The sequence below is a fragment of the Halichoerus grypus genome, chromosome 11 (assembly GCF_964656455.1).
Source record: "Halichoerus grypus chromosome 11, mHalGry1.hap1.1, whole genome shotgun sequence".
Taxonomy (NCBI): Eukaryota; Metazoa; Chordata; class Mammalia; order Carnivora; family Phocidae; genus Halichoerus; species Halichoerus grypus.
In genome coordinates this window covers 9,878,479-9,897,209 of record NC_135722.1, presented here as the reverse complement: position 1 = coordinate 9,897,209, position 18,731 = coordinate 9,878,479, and the positions used below count along the sequence as shown (strand labels likewise).

General features: G+C 59.1%; 1 protein-coding gene across 5 annotated transcripts in view; it reads right to left on the bottom strand.

The window, feature by feature from the left end:
- Positions 1-17,418, bottom strand: part of SYT7 (synaptotagmin 7) — a 61,521-nt gene extending 44,103 nt beyond the window's left edge. For 2 of the 5 annotated variants that reach the window (XM_078057922.1, XM_078057924.1), the window contains exon 1: positions 17,273-17,418. In XM_078057922.1, the coding sequence (XP_077914048.1) occupies positions 17,273-17,303 (31 nt within the window). In that variant the 5' untranslated portion in view covers positions 17,304-17,418. Of the gene's footprint in view, positions 1-10,444; positions 10,468-17,272 lie in introns of those variants that run through there. The other 3 variants (XM_078057925.1, XM_078057926.1, XM_078057923.1) reach the window with 2 other exon arrangements.
- Positions 17,419-18,731: the final 1,313 nt, after the last annotated feature.

The following is an 18,731-nucleotide window of genomic DNA, read 5'->3' as shown; positions in this document are numbered from 1 at the left end:
GCTGCCTCCCTCCGAGCTGAAGAACGTACCAGCGCTCCACGTTGGGCCCCACTGCACGACCCAGCCTCGCCTCACTTTCCTCCCGCCTTCAAGACGCCTAACCTCTTCCTCATTTCGGCACAAGCTCTTCCCTCTGCCTGGAATGCCTTCCTTCTATCTTCTACTGTTATTATCCCGAGACACGAGATGGTCTTCATTCCCTCCCACATTCCTTTCTGCTTCCCCCGTAACTATGGCAATTCATCATTGTGGGTTAATAATTAGCACTTTCTATCTTTCCCCCACTGGGAACCCCTGGAGGGCCGAGACCCCAGACCACTCATCTCTGTAGGCCAGGTCTGGTACCTAGGAGAAGCTGGATAAGTAAGTGCTAAACAGATGCATGAAGTTATTCAAGGCCCCCAGGCAAGCCTGTCTCTTCCAGGAAGCCCTTCCTGATGACAAGTGCTCACAGCAGTCTCTTCATTCTCCAAGCTTGAATTAACTGACCTTCTGTCCAGCGTCCTTTTCTTGGGGGTAGGCCTTTCCCCCAAGCAGAGCCAATGGGGTACGATCATGTCCCCCCGTCGCTTGGGCTCTCCCACAGCCCACAACCCACAGCCCAGGATACGAGACAGAGAAGTTGCTGGACATGCTGGAAATCTGTGCACACACACTCTTTCCCCCAGACTTTGCTTGCTCTTGCACTCTCAGCTGGTGACACGCACACTGTCCATATCCAGGCCTTCCAAAGTTGTCCCATCACCCCTATGCCCTCCCAACCTAGACTGCTTCTGTCTTTCGGGATCCCCAGATCCCAGGCCCTTGCTCTCCTTACCAAATACCTCTCATCATAGTAACTAAGGTACGCTCAACACTGAATCATATTTACAGTCTTTAGCACCCCTCTAGAGGTAAATACGCTCATGCTCATTTTACAAAGAAAGACACTGAGGCTCAGAAGGGTTAAATACTTGCCCATGAGTAGAAGAGAGATAAAGCCAGGATTGCACCTGGAGTCTGTAAACCTCAAACCTTACAACTCTCTCTCTCTTGTTCTATCCAAGAGGAGCTTGAACCAAGTCACTCTGAGGACAGCCAAGAGAAGAAACGGGGGGAACACAAAATAAAAGGCAGTCAGGGAGAGGAATTTCCCCCCAAATTTTACCAATTAGAGCCATGCCCTTATTACTCCAAAGCTGCAGACTCCTCTCACACACCCTTCCCAGGGATCCTTCCTCCTTCCACTGGCCCAGCCCTCAGCCTTGGTAAAGCACCCTCATTAGAGAGAGGCTCAGTCCACCTAAAGGTCCCCGAACAGGCTGGGGGGTTGGGCCCCTGGGCTTAGACAAGGGTGAGCAGGAAACAGAGACGGGTGGGGTAGTCCAGGATTTGCCCAGGGCCCTGTCTCTGATACCACCTAGGGCACAACCACTATTCTGGAGATAAAGCAGAGTGATGTTGAGGGTGGTTGGGGCTACGTCTGCCAGTGTCTTCCTATCCTAATCCTGCCTCCTCCCACCTGATTCTGTACTACTTACGACACATCATGCCCCAGCACCTCCCCGCTATCCTTTGGTGGCTGCATGATGACGTTCAAGGTGGAAAGCAGTGAAAGCTAGAGTCACAGGTTTCCAAAGGAAGCACCCCCCCCCACGTGCATGCTGAGCAGATGGAAACAGGGGAAGGTGGGAGGGCATTTACAAATGCAGAGCCTACCAGTCCTAGGACTATTTGGGCATGGGAAGGGGGGACATTTTTGGTACCTATCCCACCTTCCTTCCTCCTCCTGACCCAACACACACACAAAGCCAGAAAAAGGCCGAACTGGGGAGAAAGCAACAGAAAATCAATGAGCAAAACTCCGAACACTACACAGCCAGGCAAAGCTCTGGGCCTCCTGTCATGCTGAATTTTCTGCCCTCTCTCTACTCTAAAACTCCCCCTCCAATCTACCCACCTTGGGAAAAAGAAAATAAGATGGGCAGGTAGAAGGAAAAGGAGGGGAAAGAGAGCCTGGCATTCATTTCCCAGGAAAGCTGGGCCTCTACCCTACCCCTATGCCCCCTGGACAGTCTCCCTGAGTGTCCTTCAGAAAGCCAAGGAGACACCCACAACCCCTCAGGCTTCAGCCAGGGTGGGCGCAAGGCTGGTGAAAGAGGAGGCCCAAGGGGAATTGTTTTGGAAAGTTACAAGTAGCTGAAAATAGGGGCTTAGCCCAAGCAAGCCTCTTCAACCTTGACTGTAATAAAAACAGATAATGTGTGAGTGAGCTAAGGAGAGAGTGCTGGCTGGATGCAGACGGTTTAGAATTCAGAGGCGATGCCAAGTGAGTAAACAGCGAATGAAGGATTGTCCGGATGGGCCAGGAGCCGTTCCAGCAAGAAATTGGACGGGGACATGTCAGGATCCACCAGCACTTTGACTCCTCATCAGGGGAGCAGGGCCTGGTGAGCTACGAAGACCTCATCCACACATTCTCTCTGCCTTCTCTACCTTGGCTCTCTCTTCCAGCAGAGAGCATGGCCTTGGTAAATACGGCTCATGTTTGTTCAGCGCCAAAGAGTTTACAAAGTACTCCAGAGTTTACCTAGGGTTTCATATCTCTTGCCATATTTAATGGTGATGGGCTATCTTCGGCCTGGTGACCCCTCCCTCACCACAGCCACCCCCACTTCCCACAATTCCTGGCTTAGGGAAGCCTGGTACATCTGACTTCAGTCTTCAGCCTCAAAAGATGGTGGGGGGGGGGGCGGTGAGACCATCTGTAGACTCCAGAGAGCTGCTAAGTCTCGAAGTCATGAGGGTCAAAGCCATTCAAGACAAGAGAACCAGCTGCCAGCTCTGAGTTAGCTGGGAATCAGCCACCCTCCCCAATCACCCTGATCCCAAAGCCGATGAGCTGCCTGGGCACCCCTGAAAATGATCATGTCCATCAGAACAGCAAGTGCCCAGGAAAGGAGGAGCCCAAGTGGAGGGCTTCTCCACCAGGAGTGTGGAGCAGGGGCAGGATCAGGGATGTGTGATGATTAAGTGCAGGCCTTGACCACTAGTTACTCCTATGAATAATGCATTGTTGTGCCTTGGCCTAAGTCAGCATCTTATTGTTATTAATAATACACGGCTGTAAAGAAGCTGAGGTTGGAATGGTGCGCTCTATTTTATTCGAGGATCTCAGAGCACTTAAGAGTTCCTCATGCTGATGACTCAACTCTAGCTCCCCAAGTCACAGGCTTCCTTACAGGACCCAGTCAGCACCTGTCCTGCCCCGACACCCTCCCACCTGGTGCTTGGAGCCATGAAAAAGCCTCAGGGGCTAGGAATCTTCCATCCTGAGATTCAGATTCTTGATTGGGTTTTGGCGGGGGAAAGGATACACTTAATCTTTGCCAGCTCAAGGGCTCTCAGGGATAGACTAGAATGTGAAGCTCTTCCCAGGGATGTTTAGAAAGGAGGGAGAGAACTAGTGGAAATCCAGGTGGGGAGAAATGGTTGGAGACCACTGGGGATCTGAATCCAGTTCTGCCACCCACTGTGTCGCTGTGGGTGTGTGGCCTTAGGCAACTAACTCAACTCTGGTCCTAAGTGTCCTCGTTAGAACATGGGACTGAGATTCCGTCTGGGAGGTGCCATTCTACCATATTCTGAGGTATCATTTGCACCACAAATACTAGGAGGGAGCCTCTGAGAGCGCCGCCCTGGGATCTGTCCATGGTTCTGAAACAGGTGCCCCCCTCGCGGTACCCCTGTCCTTGGTGCTGAAATCGTTTCGGTCCCGGGACTGCTCCCTCCTCCAGGCCGCTCTGCATTGCCCCTAACGAGCAGGATCCCAAGGACTGGAGCTGTTTTTAGGACTGTTTTTAGGACCACTTTCCTCTACCAATTCCTCCCTGATCAGCCACAAGCTGAAGCCAGGGCGGCGACGAGGTAACTTCGAGAGCTCCCTTTCCCCGGTGAGGTCCTCAGATGCTGAGGACCCAGTCAGCACTCCGACTCAGGACCAAAAAAGCCTCCCCGCTAATGTAAATGCCGCCTCCCATTCCCTCAAGTGGAGCCCGCCGAACTGCCTCCTGGCGGCCGGTGAGGGTACTGCGCTTAGAGCAGAAACACAGAAGGTCCCGAGCGGTGGCGCGGGGTGGGTGGGGAAGGAGTGGCCTACGGTCCGCCGTCACCGCCCCCTCACCCATCCCGGGAAAATATGGCTCTCTGAGCTTGCAGCGCTGCCCAATAACCTGCACGTTCCAAGCAGTTCGACCGCCCGGCGGCCGCCTTGAAATACCATGCTGCCTGTTTCACAGCGAAGACAACGCAGTGGTCAACCCGGGCCAAGCGAAAAAACTTCTTGCTCCCTCTAACACAACTTTTCCTCCCGCTGTAGGGTGAGCCCTACCAAAATGAACACAAAGGCTTGTAATAGGCCCCCCTGAGGGCAAAGGCTCCCTACCTCACATCCACCCAGATAAGAAACTTGCCCACAGCCCCTCTCTAGGAAAAAATGGGAGTCAGAGGAGAAAGCCAATTTCTGCCCACCCCTGTTCCCTACTCCACAGGTGGGGGTTCTTTGAAAAGCAGATCTGCTTAGTACTTCTAGGGACTGCTTCATATTAGCCTCACTGGGTGTAGAAATTTCCCTCTTTTCAAAAACAAACATCAAAGCAAATAAAACCACCTGAAGACAACGCCCAAATCACTGCCTCTCTGGATCCAGGTAGGGAGTAAAGATAACAATCTTTACAGTAGATACAAATAATATAACTTATGGAGCACTTACTCTAGGCCAAGAACTGCTAAGAGCTCTGCAAACATTTTCTCATTGAAAACTACAACCCCAACCCCCCCCTCCCCGGGGAGGAAGCATGATGGTCAGCATTCTACAGATGAGGAAAGGGGGGTCCAGAGAGGTGAGGTGACTACTCAGGGTGGTGCAGCCGGTGTGTGTTGAGACTGGCTCTGGAAACCACATCTGTCTGCCCTTCATCTTGCAGCTCAGCAGGATCCACCTCCCCATCCTTCCCCATTCTGGAAGCCTCGCTGCTCCACCCCTCCACATCTTCACATCTCATCTGAGAGCACATTGGAGGAACACAGGAACACCTCACACTCCCACAACACTTCCAGCCTGCAAAGTGATTTCATAGCCATTGTCCGAATCAACCCTCATGATACTGAGGCATTCTTCCGATTTGACAGGAGAGAAACCTAAGGCACAAAGAAATTAAGTGGCTTGCCCCAAGTCACACAGTGAGTAGTGGAACCAAAACTCAGATGAAGACGGTGGTACTCCCAGCCCAGTGCTCTCTCCGTACTTCCATAAGGTTGGGGTCCTGGGGGTAAGCCAGGGAGGGGGTCCAGGGGCTTCCTAAGACCCTGACCTGGGCTGCTTCACTCCTCCTGGTCCCCAGGGGCCATCAGTTGGCTCAGCTCTACCTTGGAGTCTCAGAGTCTCATTCTAAATGAAAATTTTTTCCAGGCAATTACTTCCTACTAATTAGGAGGCAAGGCTGCCAGTCCCTGGGCCCTGGGCTGACCCCCTTTCTCAACTCACACGGGCGGGGGGTTGTTGAGGTATTGAATAGCAGTGCCAGCCACAGAAACTGCCTGGCTCCGCCCCATCAGCCCCATCATCTGAAGGAGGCAGGGAAACTCAGGGCAGGGGAACCTGTGGAGGAGTAAGGAGCGCAGAGGAAGTGGAAGAATGGAGGTGGAGGTGGGGACATTGGGGTGGGGGGAGGGACTCTGAAGTGGGAGAGAGCCAGGGGACAAGGAACAAGGGAGCCTAGACATGCCCATGCAGAGTAAGAGAGAGACCTGGGCTCAGGAGCAGCAGGGGGAGCCAGGAAGATCCAGAGAAACAGGGACATTTGTTCCATGTTGTAGAAAGGAAAGAGAAGGAATCTCAGGAAGCAGAGAGACAGAGGAGGGGGAAGAGATGAAGAGATCTCCCATCTGTGGAGGGAGAGGTAGGAAGAAGGCACCCTGGAAAATGGTCAAAATTACTGAAGTGGAAGAGGCAGAGAGAGGGAGATACTGGGAGACTCCCAGAAGGGGAAGGAGAGAGGAAGGACAGGGAGGAAGGAGGAATTGCTGAAGGAAAGCCCTGGGGAGGAAGGGAGGAGAGCAGGGGAGGACGGCTGGAGTGGCAGCTCCCAGGGCCCCAAGAAGGGCTCTCTCTAGTCATCGTCCTTGAGCCTCCCCCAATGTCAGTGCCCAGCCAGTCGGGCCTGCATGCCCTCCTACGCAGCCACAGGTACGGGCCAGCATGATGGCAGGCTACCAGTCGGCTCAGGGCCCAGATGCTCCACTCACCCAGGGCAGCCAGCTGACCTCTCTTCCTGTCAATCTGCCACCCGCCTCCAGTGGGCTGAGCCAGGGACCCTCCGGGATCACACAGCAACATGACCAGGAGGCTCTGGGACTATGGGGTCCAGCCTCTCTACTTGACAGAGGGAGGACCAAGGACCCAAGAGGAAATGGTGCTTGTCCAAGTTCCTATACCGAGTGGGTGATGAGGCCAGATGTAGAGGGTTCAGGGTCAAAGTCCCACTGGTGTGTCCTGTTCCCTCCTGGGCAAAGCCAATAACAGGAGACAAAAACAGGTCTTGGTTGCTAGCAAGTCAGTTCCTGATCAATCTAAGGGAGTAAGGGCAGCCAGGGGCTGAAGGAGAAGCAAAGGAAGAGACTGTTTATGGAGCACTGGGTGGGAGGATTCTGCACGAGCTCTAACTGCAGCTAACATAATTGAGCATTTACTAGGCACAGTGTTCCAGCCACTTCAGACACTGCATGCATGATCTCATTTAGTCCTCATGATAACCCTATAAAGTATGTATTACTGGAATTCCATTATAGGGAAGAAACTGAGACTCAGGAAAGTCGAGTCATTGGCCAAGTCCACAGGCTAATTGGTGGTGTGTTTCTAATTCAGGCGACCGACCACTGCCCTGAGGACCCATCCACCCGGCGTTATCTGAAGATGCTCAGATCCTCAAGTTCCCATGATCCCAGCCCAGCTCTGGCAGAATCTAGGCCCCAGATGCCAATGGGGTTACAGTCCTGTGTTGCAGGGCCTTCTTGTGGTCCAAAGTGGGGGCAGGATCATCAAGTGCTACATTTGAACAAGCGTCGTCTTAAGGCAGGGGAGCCTGGCTTCTAGTCCTGGCTCTGCCACTAACTTACTGTGTGACTTTGGGCAGGTCATTTGCCCTCTCTGGACTTGGTGCTCCCACCTGTGTCACTGAAGGGGCGAACCAGATGGGAAGAGCTAGCATACCCATGCTGCCAACGTGGCAACAGGCACGGTTCCAGCCAGTTCATATACAGCAAATCCTCAAGTCCTCCCAGCAGCGCCCTGAAGTGGGTGCTATCATCACCTCCCCTTTACGGATGGGGAAATGAAGCAATGAAAGTTCAACTTGCCCAAGGTCACGCAGCTACTTGATACATGGCAGAACCGGGATTTGAACCCCATTACTTAAAAAAAAAAAATTTTTTTTAAATTTTTACTTACTTATTTTAAATCACCTCTACACCCAACATGGGGCTTGAACTCATGACCCCGAGCTCAAGAGCTGCATGCTCCACTGACTGAGCCCACCAGGCACCCCAGGAACCCCATTACTTTTCATCCGGAGCCCATGCTCTGGCTGCCGTTCTGCATTATTTCCCTAATGAGTGTCTTAGGTGCAGTCTTCCCCTGCCCTTCTGCACGGGCACACATGCCATCACGTTTCCACATGGGAAGCACACATGACCAGCATGGGTCTGCGTGATACACCTGCTCCTGAGCCTTCACCCAGTTTCTATCTGGAATAGCTACCCTCACTGGGTGCTACATCTCCGCAGGCTTTCTGGCACCCAGAGCAGGTCAGCTCCAGCAGGTCCACATGCACGCACACGCAGGTCCCCTTTTCTGGGCGCTGGCAGACTCGTGGGGGGCCCTGTGCCAAGCATTAGCATGCAGCCACGTGGCAGTGACGTGGGCCACCACACCCCTTCTCCTCTGCCCCCCCCCCCAGTGCCTGGGTGGCTCACACATCACACCGCACACCTGTCAGCACCCCCCTCCACGCTGCCTTCCTCACGCCTCTCCCCTCACAGAAGCGAGCACCTTCTCCGGGAAGGAAGCAGGCACACGCCCAGCCTGGCTCCCACGGCCTGAAGATGCCAGCCAACTCAGGGGTGGGGAGGGAGAAAGAGCCCTCGGCCGGAGGCTCTGAAGGGCCTGGGTTCCACGGTTCCTGTCTGACACTAAGCCCTCCCTTAGGTCTGAGGGCCCGAACTCTCGAGACCCAGAAGTGGGGTCAGATGGGGATCGCTGCCCATCACATCTGAGTAGGACCGTGGGGCCGTGAGGGTTTCTCTGGCCAAGTTAGCATTGCACCCCCCCAGCACCCCATCCTGGTCCCTGCTCTCTCCTCCCCCTGCCCAAGCATCTCAGAGTTCTGGGTATTTTTAGGCCTCAGCTGACAGGCTGTGAAATCGCTTCCTTCGCACCTCCCCAACCAGGCGGGGGCTGGAGAGGGAGGAACGGGGCTGGGGGGGCCACACACAGCCGATTCATCAGGCTCCTCCAGGGCTGGCAGGTGCCAAGCAGGGAGTGAGGGGTTCCTCCCTTTCTCTTCAGAGCCTCCCCTTGACTGAGAGGAACCTTCCACTGAGCCTGCAGAGAGGGAGAGGAGTTAGGGTGGGAAGGAAGCTCCACCCCACTCCAGGGACCTGAGAACAAAGGCTTTAGGGGATGCCTCAAGCACTAAAGGAGGCACTAGGGACACCCTCTGAGTCCAGCTCTGCAGCCAATACCAATTCCCAGAATTCACTTCCAAGTGATGGGCCGAGAGACATGCTGGCTCGGATCCCAGTGGGATTAGGGAGGCACCGAGCAGGAGAGCCTGGTGGTTAAGACCCAGGCTTTGGAGTCAGGCTGCCTTGCAATCTCATGACCCTGCTCTGAGGAGTGACCTGGTGAGACACTCCACCTCTCTGGGCCTCGGGCTCCTCACCTGTACAACAGTGGGGGCGATCTCTCCCTCGTAGGGCTGCCGCGAAGATGAGAAGAAATGCCGAATGTGAAGGACAAGGTGATCTGTGGACCTGCCAGTCCCTGCTAGGAGATTCTCCCCTGCCACCTTCCCTGACCTGCCCGTTCCCTCCTTACTGCTCCTTCTCTGGGTTGCCTTCCTCACCCTGATCCCTGAGGCAGGGGCTGATGGTTCAGCCTGGAATTATGCTCTTCAGTGCCCGTCTGACCCAAATCCCCAGGGGAACGAATCCCCAGTTCAGGTGGGCGGGCAAGGTAGACCGTCCCAGCCTCCCTGCTTCCTGCGCACATCCACATCACGTGTGCACATGGACCCAAATACCAACACGTCTGTGTGCTGCCGGCGCCTGGGGGTGAGGGCGTTTGCCCTGGGACGAGCCCCCAGGGAAGTGGGAAGAGGTACCCAAGCCCTGCTGGGAATGGGGCCCTGTGCCAGGGGCCGTGGGCATGGAGAGGGAGGGGCCTGCCCAGTTGCCGTGGAGACAGGTTGGCTCTGGTGGGGCTCTGGAGCTCCCGGCTGGCAGCTGGAGCATGAATGTGTGGCTCCCCCGGGGCCTGGCCCTGATACCCAGGGTGTGGGGCGGGGTGCAGATCCGATCCCCAGGGGCACGGATTTGTGTCCACTGGGCCCTGGAACTGCCCACCTGGGCGCTGTATCCTTCTCTGGAAGGCTGTCTCTGATACCCCATGTCCCTAGGTAAGCCCCCGGGGTGTGCCCATGCATACCTATCTTCACCTGGTGCCCCCCCGACAGCCCATTACCTGCCACAAGCTTTCCAAGGGCAGGGCCCCCGTCCAGCTGAAAGCTGCAGATGTCCTGGTGTGGTGTCTTGGACTCAGCCCTGTGCAGGGGAGAGACCCAGGAGGGGCTGGGCAAAGGTGGGGACAGATGCATTAACCTGGGACTCCAGCTCCATGTACCTGCCTGCCTCCAGGCTTCCTACCCTCCACACTGCTGCAGAGTTCAAGTTCTTTATAGTATAGAGATGTGCTTGAAAGTTATCCATGGCTCTCCATGGTCCTCGTTAAAAAAAAAAAAAAAAGAAAGAAAGAAAAAATCCAGTTTTCCTGTTTCTGAATGCCAAGACCTTCATAATCAGGCCCAGCCCACCTTTCCCAAGCCTCACCTCCTGCTACTGCCCCCCAAAGGCCTCTCTTCTAGCCCCATTCAAGCCCCCACGGAACAAGACCCTGCTTCTGGACCACAGCACATGCTGTCCCCACGGCACGGAATGCCTCACCCCTGCTGGTCATGTGGCAAGCTCTTATTCTTCCTTCAAAACCCCAAGGCCCTGGACTCCAAGCTCATGCTCTTGGGTCTGTTGGTGTTTGCTGGAAGCCCCAGCTGACTTCTAACTGCAAGCTCCCCTTTCCCAGGTTGGTCGGAGGATGGAAGAGCTAACATATGTCATGTGCTTAGAACAGCACCTGGCATGTAGGGATCATTCAACACGTGTTTGCTGTTCCGAAGGTAACCGACTGACACCGCCTCAGGGAAGCCCTCCCTGACTCCTCCTCCACCACGGCTGAAGCAGGCATGTCCTCCTTGGAGCTTCCGGAACCCTCATGCCAGACATCAGTCACTTGGTGCAGGATAATGTTGATAACAGCCGTCATTGGCTGAGTGTTTACTATGTGCTGGGCTCTCTGCTAAAGATGTTTCCCGCCTCACCTCGCCTCATCCTCCAACCCTGTGAAATAAGAACCATCATCAGACCCATTTAACAGAGAAAGAAACGGAAGCCAGAAGAGAGGAGTCACTCGCTCCAGGGACAGGGCAGCAAGTATCTCTGCCAAGGTTCAAACAGATGGCTAGCTGCTGGACCCCAGAGACCTAGCTAAAAAGAAGCCACCCCTACAGCACATACATGACATGCTTAGCGCATCCCGAGGGCTCCCCAAGCAAGAACCTGCTATTATTATGGTGCTCCCGTTATCAAGGGAGGGAACAGGGCGGGGCGGGTGACCTGAGAAGGGCTTCCTGAGGCTGGACCCCCAAAGAGCGTGAAACCCCCATTCCTGGAGAAAGGGAGTGAGGGCTGGGAGGGGCCCTCAGGCTGCCAGGGGCAGGACGGTCAGGAGGCACGCAGGGCCTGGCAAACCTGAGGGGTACTGGAGTGAGCAAATGCGCCAGGGGGCTGGAGCGGGCCCAGGCTGAGCAAGGGGGAAAAGGCCTGCCGCGTGCTGGCTGAGCCGGCCACCGACCGCTCTCCGGCCCCGCTGACACCCCCGTGGTAATGAGACGGATCCAATTTGTACCCAGGGCCCCACCGGGAGCAGCTGCCGCCGCAGGGTTGAAAGTAATTTAATTGGACACATTAGCCACAGAGTTCTCCTCTCTGCTCCCCTCATGCAGGGCCTCACACGGGCACCCCTGTGGCTGCCCATACCCCACACCGCCCCAGCCTGGCTGGGGGCAGGGTACACCCTTCACTAACCAGCACCGTGGGACCCCCACCTACTAGGGCTGACCCGCGCCCCCCACCCCCACCCCCGCCACCGCCCCGGGCCTGGCAGCCCCGCTCTCTCATTTCAGGGGCTCCTGAGGGCTCTAGAACCAGAGAGCTGGCTGGGCTCTGCAGGAGCCAAGTTCTCCCCTTTCTCGGATGCTAGTAGCAACTATAGGCGCCCCCTGGGGCTGGGGCTCAGACCTCTGCCTCCTGTCTCCTCTGATGGGCACAACGGGTCTCCCCCTTTCCCTGCCCAGCCTGCCGAGAGCCCCCAGCTTCTTGCACTCTGAGAAGGGCATCAAAGGAGCAGGGCCACTACCAAGATGGGGATGGGGGCGGCCCTCCTCTCGGGGCTCTGGGGGAGGGCTGCGTGCACACGCACAGAATCAGACATAGTACGCACACACAAACACACGCGCGCGCTGACAGACCCACATGCTGTCTTGGAAATGCCCGGATCTGTACACACCAAAGCTCCCACAGCCTCCCGTCCACACCTGCCACCCACACAGCCAGGTGAGGCCCTCCCTGCTCCGGGCAGATGGAAGCCTCAGAGGCAGCGGGCCGGCAGGTGGGAGGGTGTGGCAGGGGGCAGGCAGGGCCCCTGGGGGGCATCGGCCGGAGGGCTGGGGATCGGGCCAGGGGAGGCGGCCTCCCCGCTGCTTCCTGTCACAGCTCCCCGCGCACCTCCCGCACCTAACTGCAAATACACTCATTAGCTGCTGTTTACGGCCGGCACTCGGACAAGCGAGCGAGCGAGCGGGCACGGCTATGACCGAGTCCAGCCGGCACCCGAACTCGAACTCGCTCACGAGCTTTCCCTCTCGGGCCCCACCCTCCCTCTGCCCCGGGGCCCGTGGCCCCGCACGTTCAATGACAAGAAGACAAGAAGACATCCGTTCCCCAAACACCCCGGCTCCTGATACAAGTCAGCTCCCGGCCCAGCCCCCTGCCCACAGGAGACACACCTCTTCCAACGGGCCCTCCAGGTGGAAGCTACAGAGCCCCACAGAGCAGGCCCGACGTGCCGGCCCACCTCCCGAACCAACTGGGTCCGGAATTCCAGGCGCAGGCTCTGGGCCCCGTCCAGCCCCTTCCACAGGTCCCATGCTATCTTCTGCCAACTCCGTTCCAGACCTTGGGGAACGCTGCTGGGTGAGACCAGAGCCCTGCCCTCCAGACGCAAGTTGGACAGGGCCCAGCCAGGCTGCCCCTACTGCCTGGAAGGTCAGGCACTTCCATGTCCACGGAACTGGCACAACCCTCCTGGCACCACCGGCTGGGGTTCCCTTTGCAAGGCAGGCGGGCACCCGGGCCGGGCCTGGCACCGGCTGGCTCCGGCACCTGGCCAGACCAGTGACTGCCACAACAGAGGGAGCCGACCTCACCAGCCTCACGTGCCCCCTGCTGCCCACGGAGCAGGGAGCCGGATCCACGCAGAGCCGCCCGTGCCCCCCCTGGGAGCAATGGGGCCTCTGAGGGGACTGTCCTAGCGATGCCCCTTCCAGCCAAGCGTCCCTGGCTCAGGACTCGGCCTCCCGCTGCCCCCCCCCACGAGGCCCCCCCCTCACTGCTCCTCTCCCTGCCGTTCACAGCCTGGCTCCCCTGGGGGAAGCAGTTATTGAAAACGGTCCATCAGATTCAATAAGGATTCAAAGTCCCTCAGAGAATAGAGGGTGGGCGGGGAGTGGGGGGTGGGAGGAAAGGAGGGGTGCCAGAGGGAAGGAGCCACCCACTCCTCCCCTGCCTTTCCCTCAAGGCCTCCTGCAACAGCTGGGCTGGCGGGGGGTGGGGGGTGAGAGGGGGCAGCCCTTCGCTGCTAGGCTGTGTTGCCTTCAGGGCCCCTTGGGCCTGAGCTTGGGGTCAGCCAGGGGCAGGGCCCAGCTGCCCAGGGCCTGACACGCACCTATTCCCCCACCTTCCAGCTGTCCCTCACCTGTCACCTGCTGGCTGGCCTGTTCCCACCCCAATCCAGCTCGCTCTAGCCTCTCTTCCCCCACCAGGAGGGGCTTCGAGGCTATCGCCCTCCCCACCGGCCCCCAGTTCTCAAGTACCCAGCCCACTGGTCAGGCTGTTCCCACAAAGCCACCACAGAGCATGCGTGACCAAAGGCCTAGGAGGGTCGTGTCTCCACAGTCACATGCAGCTTGGGGGCACTGGCTACCCTGACCCAAGCCCACAGAAGCCATCCCTCTTACCCAGGGTTTCAGACCTGCCCAGCCCCAGCCCCCACCCCTCTTGGCCATGGCCTGTTGAGAGATCGTTGGCTCTTCAGCCCTAGACCTGGATCCAAGCCCGAGATGCAAGGGAGGTCTGGGCCTGTGCAGGTGGGGGTTGGGGGATTGGGGCATAGATGGGGGGGGGGGGAGTTTGACAGTGAACCAACCGGTCAGACAAAGTCAGGCCTCACTGGACCTTCCCACACCCCAGCCCTCGTCCCTAATCCTGGTGGCCCTTTCAGCCATACCCCTTAACTCCTGCCCTACACACCACCCAAATGGCCTCTTTTCTTAACTTGTGCCCAGCAGGTAGAGGGTTGGCCTGGACAACCTCATGGATCCCTCTGCCTTGAGAGAGGAGATCCACTGTGCCAAGGCCCCCTGCCCCATGCAGTGTGTCCCCTGTGCTCCTGAGAATGACCTTTCTGGAAGAGTTGCTGTAGAGGGCAGAGCCCACTAACAGGTGGGACAAACAAGACTTCAGGCACTGCTTCCCCCAGGGACAAGCTCGCAGAGGGCTGGGGGCAAGGCAGGCAGCCTCAGGACCTGACCTCTCTCCCAGCTCTGCTGCACTGGCCCAGACTTTCCCTCTCTGGCCTTCTTCGCTCACTCACTGCAAGGTCACCTCTCCTTCCCTTCCTCCCTCCCTGAAACTGTCTTGCCTGCCCACTGCAACGCTGACCCCTGCAGGCCTGCTGAGGCCCTGCCCGGCCTGGGGCCTGGGTCGAAGGGACACAGGGAGGCCTGGTCAGGCCACCTTCAGGATGAACACAGGAGGAGGGTTGAGGGCAGGGAGAAGGCCGCCTGCCTCAGGGAGGAGACAGAGAGGAAGTTGCAGGCATGGCGGCTTGGGGGACTCCGGACAGAGTTTGGAGTAGAAGCCAATAGGGGTGTATGGGAGGGGGGCTGGTCTTCGTTCTTCACTGGGCTCTGGCTTTTTCCCAAAGTCCCTTGCTTAAGCTGAGCTAGATCCCAGAAGGGGCCGTGGGCCCAAGTGGGTAGGGAACTGTGGACAGGGTCTTAGCCAGCAGGCTGAACCCTGTGGAGACCAGGGTGAGTGTGCTGAGGGAAGGAGTACGTCGGGGACACTCTGGAACATGGCAGAGCAGGAGAACACAGGAGAGGGAAAACTGTAAAAAAACGATTAGGCCACAGGTGTTCCTGGGAGTGGGATGAGGGGATCAGGACAGACAAGGTACTGGCCGCTGGGGGACCAGAAGGAGGGGCCTGAATCACACAGACATTAATTTGCATATCTCACTCCTACCAGGTGCCAGCCAAAGGGGAGGTGGGGGACAGAAATGGGGGGCACATAGCCCTGCCTGGGGGAGCAGAGTCTAGGGGGCCTGAGGGGAGCTGGGGTTGGAAGGATTCTAGGAGGTGGGCGGGGATGCAGGGGGGCTGGGGTACAGAGGCCAGATTGATGATTCTGGCCCCTCAGAGAGCCCTGGGGGACCCAGGATCAAAAGCAGACTCTGCCCTCTCCAGCCTATTTCTGACCCCATCCAGTCCAGTGGCCACACCAGAGGGAAATGAACCCCAGGCCCAGTCCGTTCCGGGTCGGGTTGGTCAGTGCTGCCCTGCCCCTGCCCCTGGCACTGGTGGGCCCTGCAACCGCAACTGGGCAAGACAGTTTTCCACCCCAGAGGGAGGCCTGTTGGGGGGGGGGCGGAGGGTGGAAGAGGGAGATGCCCCGGGGGCTGCCCGGATGCCAGGGGCAGCACTGGGTTGCAGGCCCTTTGCCCAGAAGATGCCCAGCGTGTCAAGTTGGCCTCCATGGAGAGGGCAGAGGTGCTCCGAGGAGCAGTGATGTCATGGTGCCCAGGCGTGGGAGGAAAGAGGAGGGAGGGAGAAGGGATGAGGGCACGGACCCAGGCCACTGGGCTAACAGGAAAGGGAAGGCTGCCAGCCTGGCAGGGCAGGGGGAAAGTGAGTGTCCTCACTGCATCTCCCTTCCAACCTCGTACCCGAGAGCTGGCCTCTGAACTAAGTGCTTGGTTTCTGAGACGGTGATCCCGTCCAGAGACTGCCTCTGCCCTGGGTCCGAGTGCTGGAAGCTGGCAGCCTCGTGGGGGAATGTGCCAGGGTTGGCGACCTGGGTTCAGACAGAGGAAGGGAGGGGTCTCCAAAAGCAATGTCCCTTCAGCCATCACCTAGAGGACATTCATGGATGGGCAAGAGGTTCCGGAGAGGGAGACCGAGTCTCTCTCACCCTTATCCCCAAGCGCTGAGTGAGTGCAGTGGCTGGGCACCCAGTAGGTCCTCCTCAGTGGACTCAGAAGGCAGTGATGATTTGATGGGGGTGAGGGTCCGACTCCTCAGGAGGCAGGGACAGGCTGAGGCTGCCCCTAGAGGGAGAACAAATGTGGGGCTGGGACAAGAGTGGACAAAGCTGGTGTCCACTGGACTGCCCTCAAAATCCTCGGGGGCTCAAGGTCCCTTCTGCAGAGGGCCTTAGAGCTGTCCCTTCCCCGAGTACCCCCAACCCTGGGAGGTCAGCAGCAGTAAGCCTGGAGGCTCTTCATTTGGGAGCAAGTTCTCAGGCTGGGGTACCTTGCTTTTAGCATCACAGAGAAAGCCAGAAGCAGAGACCCCGCTGCCAGAGCTGGCAGACTGGGGGGTGCTGGGTCTGGGGTGGGGCACCGCAGGTGGGAGCTGAGACGGCCTGGGCAGGAGCTGCAGGGGACCTGCCTACAGGTGGGCACTGTGTGAGGAGGCGTCAGGAGCCAAGGAGGAAATGGCAGAGCAATTTCCAGAGGAAGGAGGAAAGATTCCTCGCCAGGGCTTGGAGGATAGCAAGCAGACGTGGGCTCCCGGGCCACTCCCCAGCTCCCTCCAGAGAGATGCAAAGGAGCCGGCCCCTCCCCCTCCCTCCCCCGACAGGACTGGAGTGAGTTTGGGGATCTTTGCTTTCCCCCTCCCCAAACCCAGGAGCACATCCCCTGGCACCCCCATTCTCACCAATCTCTGCTCTCTTTCCCTTCAGGTACTCCTGTCTCCCCCACCCCCCGACAACACTCCTGCTGTTCCCCACCCTCCCTCTCCGAAGGCCCCCTCCCCTGCTGCTGCACCAGATTCCCACTTGCCCCTTGGCACCCTCTCAATTCACAGTTGGCACCGCCGATGTCACTGCTCCCCGGTGCCCACAACCTTGGCCCAAAGCTGCCTGGGATCCTTGCCCTGGGGTCCCCCAGCGCTGGCACCCGTGGGCACCGGTGCTGGGGACCCGGGGGTGCCTCTGAGGGCACTGCCCGGTTCCCGCGGGGACAGTGGCTCCTCGCTCCGCCACACACGTTGTCCTTGGGCTGCTGGGGGTGCGGGGGGGGAGGTCCTTGTGGGGACACTGCGAAGCCGGCGCCGGGCATCAAGCCTGGCAGCGCCCGGACTGCGGGGGCCGGGGTCCGAGCCGCTGACGCTCAAGCCCGCGCCCCCGGGGCTGGGATGACCCCGGGGCGGGGGGCGGGGGGGGAGTCCGTGCGGCTCCGGCGGACAGCAGCCCCGGGCTGGGGCTCCGAGACGGCGCCTGGCGCTGCCGCCGTCCTGCCTGCCGGTGCGGGGCGCCCCAGCCCGCGCGGGGCCGCGCTTACCTGGGCTGGCCGCCTCCGGGTCCCGGTACATGGTCCCCTCGTCGCCGGCTCCCTCCTGGCTCCTCAGAGCCGCCCGCGGCCGCGCGCTGCTCCGCCGCCGCTGCAGGGCATGGGGCCGGGCGACCCCCGGGGGCGGGTCCGAGGGCGGGGGCCGCGCGGGCTGCACCGAGCCGCGGAGCCGGGGAGCGGGGGCCGCCCGCCAGCCCTCCCGCCCGCCCGCCGAGCACGCTGCCGCCGCCGCCGAGCCGCGCCGAGCCTCCTCCCTCCGGCCTGCGCGCCGCGAGTGCGCGCCGGAGCGTGTGTGAGTGTGTACGAGGCCGTGTGTATGTGTGTGTGTGTGTGAGCGCGTGTGTGAGCGCGCCCGGGGCACCGCCGGCGCCGCCCGCCCGCTGCCACAGCCACCGCGGCCGCCTGCGCCCGCTGCTGCCCGCTGCCGGCCGCGCGCCGCACTGCAGCCCTGCGCCCGCCGCCGCCCGGAGCCGCCCCGAGGGCGCCAACACCGCCCCGCGCGCCCCGCCCGCAGCCCCCGCGGGGAGGGCACGGAGCCCTTGGGTGGGCCCTGCGAGCTTGCGGGTCCCGCCGCACGGCGCGGCCAGCCCGGCCGGGGCGCCCCTGATGGCAGCGGCTTCGAACCGGGCGGGGAGGGGTGGCTGGCCACCTCCTCCGAGGTGCCCTTTGACTCCGTTCCAAGAGGCGTGGAAAGCCACTCCGGGTTTTCCGCTTGGCGGCGGCTCGAGGGCGTCAGCTCGGGACTCGACACCGCGGCGGTCCCGGGAAGTCGGGCTGGTGTGTGCAAAAACCAGGAGTGGATTTTTTGCCAGCGCTGAGCCTGGGTCCGTCACTGTGGCCGTCTCCTCGAATTTGAACACAGCTGCAGCAGAAAGGACCAGGATCGCCACCCTCAGGGGGACGAGGCCTAGCGATCCTCTCCACTTAACCCAGCCGCAGACCTTTCGGCCTCTGTTCATCCCTCTCCTGCATCGCTTCTCCACTTCACCCCCCTTTCCTTTCCTTGACCCTGGCATTTCAGTGGGTAAGAAAGAAATCCCTCCTTCTTCCAACCCTGGGGCTCTCTTGGCTCTCTCAGCCCCTCTGTCAGGTCCGCACAGCCCAAATCAGGTGAACCCTAGAACTGGAAGTGTTTGATTCTGGGGCAGGGAGGAGAAATTCTCCCCCCAATTTTCAAAGCCTGGAACTGAACTCTTGGTGGTTTCAGGTACCGAGACCTCCCAGCACACACCTGCATACCTAATCCACTACACCACCACCTCCCTCTACACACACATACACCGGCACACAAACACAAGAGATACGCACACTGCGGCAGTACTCCTGCTCGGCAAGGGGCCTGCCCCTACCCTAAACTGAAAGGGGTAGGCAGGAGGGCAAAACCCCTAGCCCCAGTGCAGCATCCTGCCCTCCCCTCCACTGAGAATGAAGTTGGAAGGTGAGCCAGGCT